This window comes from Trachurus japonicus, chromosome 23 (genome assembly GCF_045865225.1).
Source record: "Trachurus japonicus isolate A0001 chromosome 23, Traja_1.0".
NCBI classification, from domain to species: Eukaryota; Metazoa; Chordata; class Actinopteri; order Carangiformes; family Carangidae; genus Trachurus; species Trachurus japonicus.
This window is the reverse complement of record NC_140929.1, coordinates 25,754,535-25,768,047: the sequence shown is the minus strand read 5'-3', so window position 1 is coordinate 25,768,047 and position 13,513 is coordinate 25,754,535. Positions and strand designations below refer to the sequence as shown.

Sequence of the window (13,513 nt, the reverse complement as noted above, 5' to 3'; positions counted from 1 at the left end):
TTGTGTGTGGTGTGCTGCGATATTCCAAACACAGCACACCACACACATCAAGATTTTTCAGAATCTTCACCCTCCGGTCAGAAAACTCAGAAAGAGATCCGTGGCATCAGCAGCGATACCAGGGGTGTCATTGTAGCTACTCTTTCGGGTCTATTTCCGGAATGGACAATGAGAGCAACGTAATTTTGTGTGTGTCTGTGGCTCCGGACGCCGAGCAGTCAAGCGGCTGTCCAATAGGGACCCGTGCGCTGTCACATGATGGGCTGTGAGCGGCGGTCACATGATTGTTTAAACATGGCTGCTCTATTGCCGGCTGTTGCCGGCTATGAGCGCTACCGTCTTTGCTATCGGCTATCAGGAAACCTCCCGTGTATGCGTGAATGTCTGTGTGAACCTCATGTAATGCCAGGGCTGCACCGTGGCTCTCTGTGAGGTTGCCGGTGTTGTGTGGAGAAGTGGCTCGTTGCCGCGAGCAGCATGCAGAGCTCGGCCAGCAGAGCTCGGTGAGCAGAGCTCAGCAAGCAGGCGCTTCTCCGCACAACACCGGCTTTCCACACACAAGATGACTTTTGATTGAAACGGCCACGGTTGTCAGCCCCGATAATCGTAAATATTGAACATGTTTAATACTTACGATTATCGGCGCCGAACGTTTTCCGAGCCGATTGTCGGGGGAATTTTGACTCTTAACACACCACACACTACAAGAGAATCTTATAAGATAATCTTAAGAGGTTAAGATAATCGGGCGATGTCTGTCCGTGGTCGGACGGGGGAAAATCGGGGCAAAATCAGCCCGATTATCTTTATGTGTGTGGCAGGCTTTAGATCAATCCGACACTGACCCGACCCATTTACTGTATTTATCTGTTCAGATGAGATCCTAATAAGCGACACAGAAGAAACACAGAAGGCGCATGTGTTAAAATTCTGTAACACTTTTGTCTATCTGCTTTTCCTGCTCTAAACTATTTTTAGTGTTATGTCTTTAAAATCCACTATTGGTTGACCTTTTAGTTTGTGAGGTAAATGAGGATACACTGCTGCTTCATGCAAGCATCACCTCACTGTGAGTCCCCCTGGTGCAGCATGGTAAATTGATTAACATAAGCTCAGCAGCTGCTTGCCTCCGTAAGCTTCAGGGTTGCCAACATACAGTTAAAACAGGTTGTTACTGTCTTTGTTGCCCAACTCTGAATGTCAGATTAGACGGTTATCTTAAGTAGAGATGCACCGATCAATCAGCCGCCGATTAAAAAAAACGGTTTTATATCCAATCGGTGACCGGCCAGTCCCAAAAACTAGCAGAAGACTCAGGAAGAAAACATGTGGCTGATTTGGACTTATTTCACTGTGTGCCAGGACGACCCAAGTTGTGCTTGCAAGTCAAAAATAAGCCGTGGAGGATCAGTGTTTCCTCCAGGATCTTTTTAAAGAGTGGTGGCGTGGGTGGTCGGGGGGCGGACGCAGAAGCGCCGAGAAGCGGGGGCATTTTCATTTCGGCGTCCAAATCATGGATCTAATATAATACATCCATGGTCCAAATCCTCCACGGCCGGCTCCGTTTCGGCGTCTGGTCTATTTTGTGGACGAGCCGCAAGCGATCGCGTCAATCTCAGCAGGAAGTCACACAAAGAAACATGAGAGAATCCGGTCAATTTTCAAAATAAAACAATTTTCAAAATAAAACACCGCGATTGACAAATACATGAAGCCAAAGTGTACGTTTGTAGCCTATTTGTGTTTATTAATCTAAACAGAGCGCAAGAGATACACACACACACACACACACACACAGCTGAGGGGCAGAAGCGCTTGTTTCTCTATTTCTTATTTGTGATGTTTTATTCTTGGAAAGGGGGGTTATGATAGCATCATAGCCCACCACTAGTTGTGGTTTTAATTTCAGTTATATAAGCAAAATGTTGTCTAGGAGAGGGGTACTTGTATTAAATTTGGGAAAGGGTACTATATAACAAATATGGTGTCTATTGTATGATTAGAAATATTTCTTAGATAGAAAATCGGTATCAGAAACACCGGTCTTGGCAGGTCAGACCTCCTTAAAAACCAGAAATCGGTATCGGCCAAGAATTTTGCAATCGGTGCATCTCTAATCTTAAGTCTGTTAAATGTGGTTTATTGTTTCTAATTAATCCAATGAATCTAAATTTCAACAGTTAGACAGCATTAAAGGCTTGATTTTTAGCATTTAATTAATTTAAAACACTCTAAAAGGACTAGGTTTTATTTTAGCTTTTATTTTGGCCAAACATTTCTGTGGTTTTTTGTAGTTAGCGTGAGACCTCAGAATTGTTGTTGACTGTTTATCGGTAAGAGTCAAGTTGCACACTCAAACCAAGAGCAATGCACAAACCAGCCTGCTACGAGACTGTGAAACCACAAAGCAGACCGATACAAACATGCTTAGATTTGGATCAGGAAGTGTCAACATGGAGGATAGATTTTCATATGCAGTACTGAGATCAGCAAGATCCTCATCAAAGATTAGAAACTATAGTAAGAGGTAGCACACAACACAACACAACACAACACAACACAACACAACACAACACAACACAACACAACACAACACAACACAACACAACACAACACAACACAACACAACACAACACAACACAGAGTCACCATTGCAAGACATTGCAACTCGTACTTCCTTATTCTACTGCTTTCTTGTTCTTTCTGCTGCAAACAACCTCACCACCTACATATTCTGCATAGCCATAGCTTTTCTTTTGGGAAGTAAGATGGATTTTTATAAAAGATGGAAATCTCTCCCACTAGAATTAGTGATAGGCTGTGAAATCATAACTGTAAACTCCAACTATAATCAATGACCAACACAGACGGATGATAAACTGTAACTTAAAGGCATAACATGTCCCAATGTGCTTCCAGCAAACCTTTCAGTTTATGTACTAAACAGACAACCCTCAGATTCGATTGACCCTCTAACCGTAGCAACAGAGACACCTAGATTGTGGATAGCCATGTGTGTACTATGTAATGATGAAAAAGCTGTGAAAAGTCTCATCTGACCGAAGCCTGGTGTCATGTTTGTATGTGTACTCACGTAGGAAATGTTTCTCCAATAAGGCAATTTCCAGGTGACCTTTGACTTCATTGAGTCGGTCCGACTCCGACCTCTGGAACTCCTGGATGGCCGCAGCCATGGTGGGAGACCCTGAACCTGCCTGCACACACACACACACACACACACACACACACATTCATGCATACAGCACATACACATTCATAGGTCCATGCACACACAAAAACAGAAAACAAAAAGAGACATGTTTGGTTTTAGAGTACTTGACAACAAAATACATACAAGAATACAAGCAGGAATACCCCATAACACACACAAACACACGGGTGGCGCCATGACTCACGGTAATGTTTCCTCTCTCGGTTAAAGTCCAGCAGGAGAGCGAGGAGGAGGGAGGCGAAAAAGAGGATATTCCCCCTCTTCTCACTACGGCAACACTGATGACTCACACACCTCTGACTAAGGGCTTTAACCCTGACGCTCATACACACACAACTAGCGACACAACGTGTGTGTAGATGTGTAGGGTGATTGAGAGATGAGGACTGTGTAAGAGAGGAGAGGAATGAGGGAGCGAGTGTGAGGAATTAGGAATGAGTGGATGATGGAGGGAGAGAGAGGAGAGGAGAGAGCGGGATGAGGAGAGATGGCTGTGCTCACAGGATGATGAGCATTGCAGGATGAACCCACTGTTCAACTACAGCTAGGCTCCTTTAAGAGACTCATTCACACACACAGAGACACACAGACACGCTGCAGCAGATTCTCCCCAACAGCACCCAGCATGTGTGTGTCTGCATACACACACTGTAATGTCTTCAGCTGAAGTGCTCTCTGCAAAAGCAAGAGCACACGGGAGAGAGCAAGAGAGAGAGAGAGAGAGAGAGAACATAAAACTGACAGTGACCTGAAAAAAATCTGTTATGGGAAAGAACCAAAACGTAACATGAGAGGCGGGTTCGGAGACACAGATTTAGAGAGTGTCCCTGAATAAAGAAGCCCTTCAAAGGAAACAACGAGAGAGAGAGAGGTGTGTCATGGAGAAGAAAAAGGATGTTGAATTGGGACTTTGAGAATAACATGGAGACAGATGGATAGATGAAAAAGAGAAAGGCTTAAGGGGTAGAAAAGACAACGATGAGGAGGACTTGGAGGATCGGAGTGAAAAGAACATTTTCTGCATTACAAGCAATCGGCGATAAGGCTCTTTGGGCTGTTTTTTCTCCTAATCGTTAATGGTTTGCTAGGTAATGTAACACCTTCATGTGTTAGATGCACTCATCAACTCTTAGTCAGAGCCTCCTGGTCATCAAAAGTAGGTCAAACCCTGACGTCACCCCGGACGATTATCGGCCGATTAATTATTGTGTTCCCCCTGCTCTCCCTGTTTCACGGCCGTGGCTGATGTGAGCAGAGGAATCTCACTGTGTCCTGCTGCTGTAAAACACTATTATCTTTTCCATGATTACTTTCATGCCGTGTGCTGTTGGTTTTTTTTAGCACCATGATGGAGCCTATCTAACCATAAAATGTATACAAATAAATGAAAATAACCATTTAATGAGATTCCGCAAAATCTAAATAAATTTAAGAGTGCTGTGAGATTAATAGCCCTGTGCTTAACATATCACCAGCCTTCAGTTATTTCAGGCTAAAGATGCACATGAGATGACTGGGCAGAATTCATTCTAAAACATAAGAGTTATCTTCTGTCTGGTGAACTGATGCTAAAACACATTTTCTCAGACAGTACTCTTTGATCTAAATCGCAAATTAGCAACAATCCATAACCAGGGTATATACAGGAATCTTAAAGTTCATTTTAATACCTTTTTAAGACTTTTTCAAGACCTTCTCAATATTTTTTAATACCTCACCGCCACTTCAAGCTGTAACCATTTACATCAGTGACACTTTTAATTTAACAGTTTTAGTTTGTGACAAAGACTATAGACCACTATGATACAACAGAATTCAAAATAGGCTGGGATAATAAATCAAAGGCAAATTTTATCAAAAAACAAAACAAAAAAACATTGCTCCACTGAAAAAACAAAAACAACAATCTTCTTTTCTTTTTTATGTACTGGTTCATCTTTGGTTTTTAATAAAATGAATAAATTCACACACTTTTACAATGTTTTTTAGGACTCAAACTCTTGGACAGCTAATTCAGAAAAAATACCTTCAAAATTTAAGACTTTATAAAGTCGTGAAAAGACTTTTTAATACTTTTTAAGGGTCTTAATTTTCCCAAAATTGATTTATCACCTTTTAATACTTTTCAAGACCCCGCAGATACCCTGATAACTCCACATGAACCGCACCTACTGCTTAACGCAAAAATAAACAAACAACAAACATCATTTGCATACTCAAGTGCAGGACATAAATGAAGTCAAGACTTGTGATGTTAAATCCCCCTGAGATGAAGCTCTTTTATTCCCAAAGACAAAAACTACAATCTCTCTGGCTTGTCTGAAAGATTCATCTCAGTCTCTCATACTTAAATCTAGGGATGCACGATAATTATCAATATGACAATTATCAATTATGACGTCATTCTGAAAAGTCTGATATCATTAACTTATCGGCCGATAAGATATAATATATATTTTTGTCAGCGCTGCGGTGTGGGTTGTTTCTTTAACCAAGCGCTCTCACTCCTACATGAGACCTGAACAGCCTGCAGTGAATGCTGCGTTCAAGTGGCCTCAGTATAATCGGAAAAACAAATTTCTGACTGAAGAAAATCGGTCATAATTTTGGTAGTTGCCGACTTAACTTGATATCAACGTCTTATCCACAGTATCTTACCCATTACCCATGTTACACATAAACCATAGAAATGTAACATAAAAAGGTCGGAAGAACGGCTCGCAAACCGGGAACTGGGAACTCCCGTCAACACGTGAACGCATGAACGTGCATACGTTTGTAAACAGAGAACATGACAGCGGTAATGTGGGACGGTAATAAAGAAGACAGTTCGCTGGCTATTTGTAATACATGTCCCAAGCAAGTTCCATGAGGAGGGGAAAATAGCGTGAGCCTTAATACTTCAAACATGATCAGTCACCTGAAACATAACCGTCACTCTGACGGAGTTTTTAAAGCTACGAGGACGCTGCTAAAGACCCTAGCAACATAAAGCCACCGGGACACAAACACACACACAAACCCTCTAGGCCTATCTGTCACACACACACAAACTCTGTCTGTCTTTCTCTCTCTTCCTCGAGATAAAAACAACAACAACTGAACCTCATTTACTGAAAAGTTAAAATTATTAATAGGGCTGACCTCCAAAAGTCGACGATTCGACGATTCGATTCGGAGGGGTCTGATTCGACTATGAACCTCGTAGTCGAATCTAACCCCTACCATTCTGACTATATGGGGGTGCCCACGGCTGCTGAGCATAAATTGTTACATAGAATGTCTTTTTTCGTTATAAAAAGACTATTTTGATACAAAATCTGCCTACTTTCTGTTAATAAAGAGTTCAAAATTATGTGTGCGTTTAAACGGTAGTCTTACGTATTAATAAATCACCCACTGCAGTTGCACAATTAAATGAGCGGAGGTTTTTTTTTTTTTTTTTCAAATGAGCGGAGGTGAGCAGTAGGACCGTCAAAGTCACGGCAGAACACTCACGGAGTGGCAAAAAGACGAGGGGCAGAGCCGCCAAAGTTTAAAATCAAGGAAGTCTGACAGTCTAACTTTGTCAACATTTATCATGCATGACCTGACAGAACAGCAAAACATTGTGAGGATACATCTGACTTTGACCGAGTTACATTCAAGAACCTGCTTTCAGTCACGGAAAATAAATTAACTCCAGCGGTGATTTTTTTTTTTTCGATGGATCAGCTGTGTTTACCGTTTCAAGTGTCAATAGTTCTGATGGTTAGACAGATGAATTATTCCCTAACACATCCTAAAGTTTGACATGTCAGAGTTTTTCAGAAGAGGAACTTGTTTTTTTTTCCGACTTCCGAGTTGTATTGAACGCACCATCAGTGTCGGGAGTCACAGCTGTAATCTCGTCCCTCTGCAGCCTGTCTGTCTCTCTGCCGGTGCCGCGGTCACACTGTGTGTGTTACAGGATTGATTAACGTAATGTATGTACGGATTGTCGAGTCCTTCTGACCTCCGTTTGTTTTGATACTACATGTTTTACCCGGTTTCTCTGTGTCCACGACCACCGCTATCCTTCACCACGTTGAGGGATGAGGGATGACTCACAGTCCGAGCAAAAGGAGCGTTGTCCAGGGCAACGTAACATAAACGCATACCCTGGCTCACAATGGCTACTAAAAATCATCCAAAGTGTGGAAAATAAATAAAGGTAGGGGAGAGCGGGGTAAGTAGTGCCAATTTTTACTTAAATTGCCTTTAAAGCAAGGGGATTATAATAATGCCCCCAACTAATATATGTACATATAGTTTAGGATCTTGTGCATCCCTGGGAACAATCACTTTGAATCTTAAATCAACTGTTTCAGAAATATAGCTTTAGAAAAAAAAAAAAAAATCTGGCACAACTTGCCCCCGGTGCGGGGTAAGTTGTGCCATTGGAGAGAATTCACTGGGGTAAATTGTGCCATTGGTAATTGAAGTAAAACAGATCATTTTAATCTCACAAATGTTAATGCTATATAAAAGCAAGACATTCAATACAAAATTAAAGCCAGAAGCGGCGATGACCGGGCCTTCGCTTGTCCCCATGTAGTCGTGGAGGCCTGAGGCACACTGGGGGCTGTGGCACAAAGAAACGCAATGTTTTGTTCATCCACCAGGCTACGAGACAACCAGACTGGGCAGGTGTGTTCAGGGGCGGTCCCTCATCACACATGTTAAGTTTCAAGCAAATCCGTGCCCACTGCCATGTTTCTCCTACACACAGACAGCACTGCCACTGGCACAACTTAACCCAGGCCCTTTGGCACAAATTACCCCAAGCCCAGCATTTTGAAAAAAAAAGGATTCCCCAGCTGTTTTGAGCTGGCATCATGCTAACTGTATAGACTCATGGTGTAGCTTAATAAAGCACTAAAACATGTGTGAACTGTTTTCAAAGTTCTCTATAATTGTTCAAACATGGCAATCAAAAAACCTTGATCATAGAAATTTTACTTTGGAGGGCAAAAACTTGTTTTTTGAACATAAATGTGCTTTCCTCTCAAGCCATGTGTCTCCCTTCTTGATAGGATGAGTGAAATGGATGCCCCTTCAAAAATATGTGGTCACATGACCAACTTCTTCTATGGTTTTCTAGATAACAGGGGTGGAACTACTTGCCCCATGGCACAAATTACCCCACTCTCCCCTATTTGTTTTACACCTACCATATTTTTGGGGTGTTTTAGCTCTTTTGTTTGAAACGGAAAAAGTCGCAAATTTGCTGCTATCTAAAAAAAAAAAAAAAAAAAAAAAGGTTAAAGGTGTATATGTGTGTGTATATATATATACACATATACACATATATAGCAATAAATAGGTCCAGGGGAGTCTGGACTGTTCAATATATCGTGATATTGATTTTAGGCCATATCGCCCAGCCCTAGTGCTGTCTCTGGGGAAGAGGAGCAGGAAGACCGGGGCCTGTTGCTCCGCGGCGCCGCAGTGCAGAGAGACCCGCTCAGGCTGCAGCTGTGGCTGGGAGCAGCTGTGTGTCGGGGAGAGGAGGAAGACCAGTACTGTAGCTCAGCAGGGCCGTGGTGTGGCTGTGCAGTGTGCAGAGAGACCCGCTCAGGCTGCAGCTGCGGCTGGAAGCGGCTGTGTGTCAGGGAGAGGATCAGGGAGACTCGATGCGGCACCGGTACCAGTAATAAGGGCAGCAACACATTCTGTGCTTCTGTACTGTGCTTCTCTGAATCCTAGTGGGGCTTTCAGCGGCAGACCGGCCGGGGGTGGGGGGCAGCAGGTGCTGAATTCATGGGTTCATGTGTCTGTGGCTGAGCAGCTCATAGCGGTTGCAACTACTTGTAGTTTCTAAGCAGAAGGGGGTGGGGACGAGGCGGGACGAGGAGGAGCAGGGGAGACGAGGGGATTGGATGGAGGGTACGAGCCAGTGGGAGCGCGGCTCCCATTGGTCAATTTCTATGCAGGCCCATGGCTGATAGACTGAATGGATTTTTTTGGTTCTTTTTGCTATTTATATTGTGTATATCGGACCACAGGACCATAATCGCCGTATAAACCATGTTAATAATAATTACCAATCCTCCAAATCGTAGCCCATAGCTTTAATAGTGTTCAACCTGGACCTCCTTCTGGAGAAAGAGGCATCACTCCGTGGCGGCAGGCGGCGGTGGAACGATACGTGCGTTTCTCGAGACATTACTGTAAATACGGCCAGGGCGGACTCGTTCTCTGTCTCGCTGACCTCCGCGGTCCTGGCCCGCACAGGTACGAAGAGACCAAGACCCCCGTCATGTCGGTCCTCCGCCCCTTCCTGATCCGCCGCAAGTTGCAAATGTTTTTTTTTTTTTTGAGGGAATGAAGTGTAACTATGCAATGCATAGCCTAACTAAATACACATATGAGTAATCAGAGAACAGTAGGTTGTTTACGCTACCTTTAAAAGGAGTAATAAGTCATTTAAAACGAGGAGCGAGCCGAGCCGACACTGTGCAGCCCAGGACAGGTGCTGAAGTGCAGATGAGAGGAGTGGACAGACCGGGCAGGAGCAACCAGCTGAGCGCGTCTCGTCGGTCCTCGGCCGTCTTTAACGTCACGAGACACCCGCTATATTTGCATAGAATATTTTTTGGCAACCAGAAAAACAATGTTTGACCCGGCATTTATTTGGGATGCGTTTAATATAAAAAATATTTTGCTACACCCGGCGGTTAATTGGGACCGGCGGCAAATTGGGACTCGGCCAGGGGCGTCACTAGACCTAATACTGTACTGGGGCACACCTGGGGCACAAAGAATTCATGTTAGCGCGCAAAGTGCACGAGCAAAAACATTTTTAGCACTTACTTCTAATAAAAAAAAACATAAATAGTGCTTTAAACTATACATGTCTACAGTCTGCACATAATGTACCACACGAACAACTTTTGCAGTCACCAACAAAATATTCTAGATCTAAACTGCCAGCAAGTGAGACCCCCACACACCCTCATTTCTGTTCAAACACAGAGCCACAAAATGCTGAACCAGAACCAAACACACTATCTACATAGCAAAGATGATGGCAGATGTGTTACCATACATGCTCTAATCCAGACAGATTCACATCCTGTACTGGTCCCAATATTGGAACTAAGGATAAGATAGGACTCTATCTATAGGCCCAAAAGCCAGAGCTATGGTGAATCTCATCTTTACCATTAATTCAGAAGTGAGAAACATTAGACTGTTTTAAGAAAACTGCTCACAAAGTTTGATTTTGAGGTCACCAATTTCTATTTTTTTTTTTTTTTTGTATTATTAAAAAGATAAAAGCCCAACTAAACCACCACAGACTATTAAAATGAAATTATAAAACTTTTTTTTTTATGTGCTACATATAGGCTACAAATAGCCCAACACTGCACTACAAACACGCTAACATCTACATTAAACCATGCATTAAACTCATTCAACTCAACTCATTCACTTCAATTATGTTGTTTCCAAAAGGGGGAAAATGTCAAACCTGGCAACGCAGTAGTGTTGGGCGATTTTGACATTCTCAGATCGTCCCAATCGCCCTCCCTGGAGATCGCCGATAGACCTATCTATCGCCGCGGGGTCCGGGGGGGGGGGGCGGCGTATGAGTATCGCTTTTACCGTGCGCTGCTGTCATGCATGCGTCTCTCTCTCTCTCTCTCTCTCTCTCTCTCTCTCTCTCTCTCTGTGTGTGAGGGCTAATAACGGAGAAACAGCGCTATGATCAATGAACGAAAAGCCGAAAAATCCATTCATGGCGGACATAATTTGTTTGTGGCATTAGTGAACACCTCGTCGGGCTGTGACATACAGTAACAGGGCTGGCGTCGGCAGCCTAGTCACAGCCACAACACCAGGCGGAGTGGCCCTCCTGTTTACCACAGAGATTTTGTGTGCGGTCATATGACTACCTGGCTCCGTCTGATTGGACGTCGCCAGTGGCTGCATTTGATTGGTGAAACACTGTCATATGACAGAGTAGCTGTTGGAAGCAGCCAGAGAAGCGGCTTCATTAAAACAAAACAAACAGATCGTGCATTAGATCAATAAAAAAGTAGTGAGTATGTGTGCGTGTAAAATCGGCAAGAAAACAAAACATCGCCGATCGTCCTTCCAATCGCCGATAGACGATTGGATCGCCAATCGGCACAACCCTACAACGCAGCATGCGGCTTTGTTTACAACCTCAGCGCAGTGCAGCTTGCAGGTTAGGATAGCTCCGCTAACCAGAGTGACTGACTGCACAGGGCACAAAATGGATCGATTTCTAATAAGAAAAATCAAACGGACTGACAGGCGGCGTGGTAAGGAATAGTGACGTTAAAGAGTCAGAGGAAGCAGCAATATGAAAATCAACATAAAGACGCCAGAGAGGGACGAGCAGGCAAGGGCCAGGTGTTACTAGCAAAAAAAAAAAAAGGTAAGAGGCATATGAGCTGTAGACACCTGACACAATATAATTCTGAAACTCTGAAAGTAAGTAAGTAAGTGTATTAAATAGCTTGGTAGCTACTTACATTAATTTACAGCGCTCCATGAGATGGCGTGAAGTCTTTTTTTTTTTTTTTAAATGCACAATGAAATGGTTTAGTCCACTAGGGGTGTCTGAAATTTTACTACAAGCATCTTCCTAACTTGGCGAGATGGCGCCCGTGTTGGCAAGCCGTCCGCCTCGCTCCTTCGCTGTTATGTCTGTTTTCCTGCTCCTACTGCTTTTTGCCTTCGGATATGTTTCTGCTCTGCTGGCATACGACCGCCAAACCCTCCTCGACCTCAGGGCTTGGTCAGAGTCCCTGTTGCTATCTGATCGCCCACTTTTCGATCAGGAAACACCGGTGCTGGCGGACATTCCCGATCACCTGCGCCGACTGCCTACTGTCTCTCCCCGGAGGGATCGTGACCAAAAGTCCCGCTCCAACGGACCCTGCGGCTCCAAACACCGATGCCGGCTGTCATGCCCTCTCCCCCAGAGAAAGCGCTCTAGAAGACGTGGGAAACGTGCCGGTGTGATTGCCCATCTCAAAGCTCACCTGAGAGTCTTTTCCTCGGCTGAGTTGCGCCTAGGATTTTCTCCCCCTGCCCGGTTCGTATGCAGCCGATGGATCCGCCCTATCTTCCCGGAGCCAGCGCCGCTGATTACTCCGGTAAACGGACCCGCCACCCTGGCACAGCTTAAAGCTGGAAGCTCGCGGAGAAAGTTTATTTACATCCAGCCTCCCGACACCAGCTCCATCTCATCCACCTGGCTCGCCGCTCTTCCTGTCGCATCGCGGATACGTCATCAGAGTGCCGCCACCGCGGTAAGGAATATCGCCGGGAACATCGCGAGACTGTGCCATGCTGTGCGTGATGAAAGGAGAGGTGTGGATCTCAGCCTGCTCTGTCCCATCCAGAGGTCTACTGATCAATCCCACATTAAAACTGAACTTTTTAATGCCCAGTCCCTGTCAAATAAATCAAGCCTGGTTCATGATCACATTCTTGATAAAGATCTGATGTGCCTCACTGAGACCTGGCACCAACCTGAGGTTTTTTCATCATTAAATGAAGCTTGTCCCCCTGGATACAGTTACCTGCAGAGGGCTTGCTGCACTGGCCGAGGTGGTGGCCTGGCAGTAATTTACCGCGACACACTCAAGCTGTCTCCTCTGTCTCTACCTGATGTATCCTCGTTTGAATATCTTGCCTTCAAATCAAAACCCCCTTCCAAGATCAATGCTGTACTGATCTACCGGCCGCCCAAACCACACCCATCCTTCATCACAGAGATTCACGACCTTCTCACCTCGCTCTGCTCTCTATCCTCCAATAACATCATACTTGGTGATATGAACATTCACATTGATAATCCCTCCTCCCCCCTGGCAGCTGATTTCCTTCATGTACTGGACTGTCTCAACCTCACACAGGACGTTGATGCACCTACACACACCAGAGGGCGCACTTTAGACCTGGTCATCACAGACTCTCCTTCCATCAAAGATCTGTCAGTATATGACCTGGGCGTCTCTGATCACAGCATCATTTCCATGGACATTTCCTGCCCATCCCACCTCCCCCAGCCTAAACGCGATATTCATTTTCGCAACATAAAAAACATCAACCCTGCCATCTTGCACTCTGACCTCCAACTGCTGGCCTCAGTCAACCTTCCATCAGTCAACAAATCGGTCGATCACTACAACCATTCTCTTCGCTGCCTCCTGGATATACATGCCCCTCTCAAAACAAGAACTGTGTCTTTCTCCCGCACTGCCCCCTGGTTCACGAAAG

General features: G+C 44.5%; 1 protein-coding gene across 4 annotated transcripts in view; it reads right to left on the bottom strand.

The window, feature by feature from the left end:
* The window catches only part of gramd4a (GRAM domain containing 4a), a 173,840-nt gene that overhangs the window by 116,335 nt on the left and 43,992 nt on the right, over positions 1–13,513 (bottom strand). For all 4 annotated transcript variants that reach the window (XM_085768623.1, XM_085768621.1, XM_085768624.1 and 1 more), the window contains exon 3: positions 3,095–3,215. In XM_085768623.1, the coding sequence (XP_085624749.1) occupies positions 3,095–3,215 (121 nt within the window). The remainder of the gene's footprint in view (positions 1–3,094; positions 3,216–13,513) is intronic.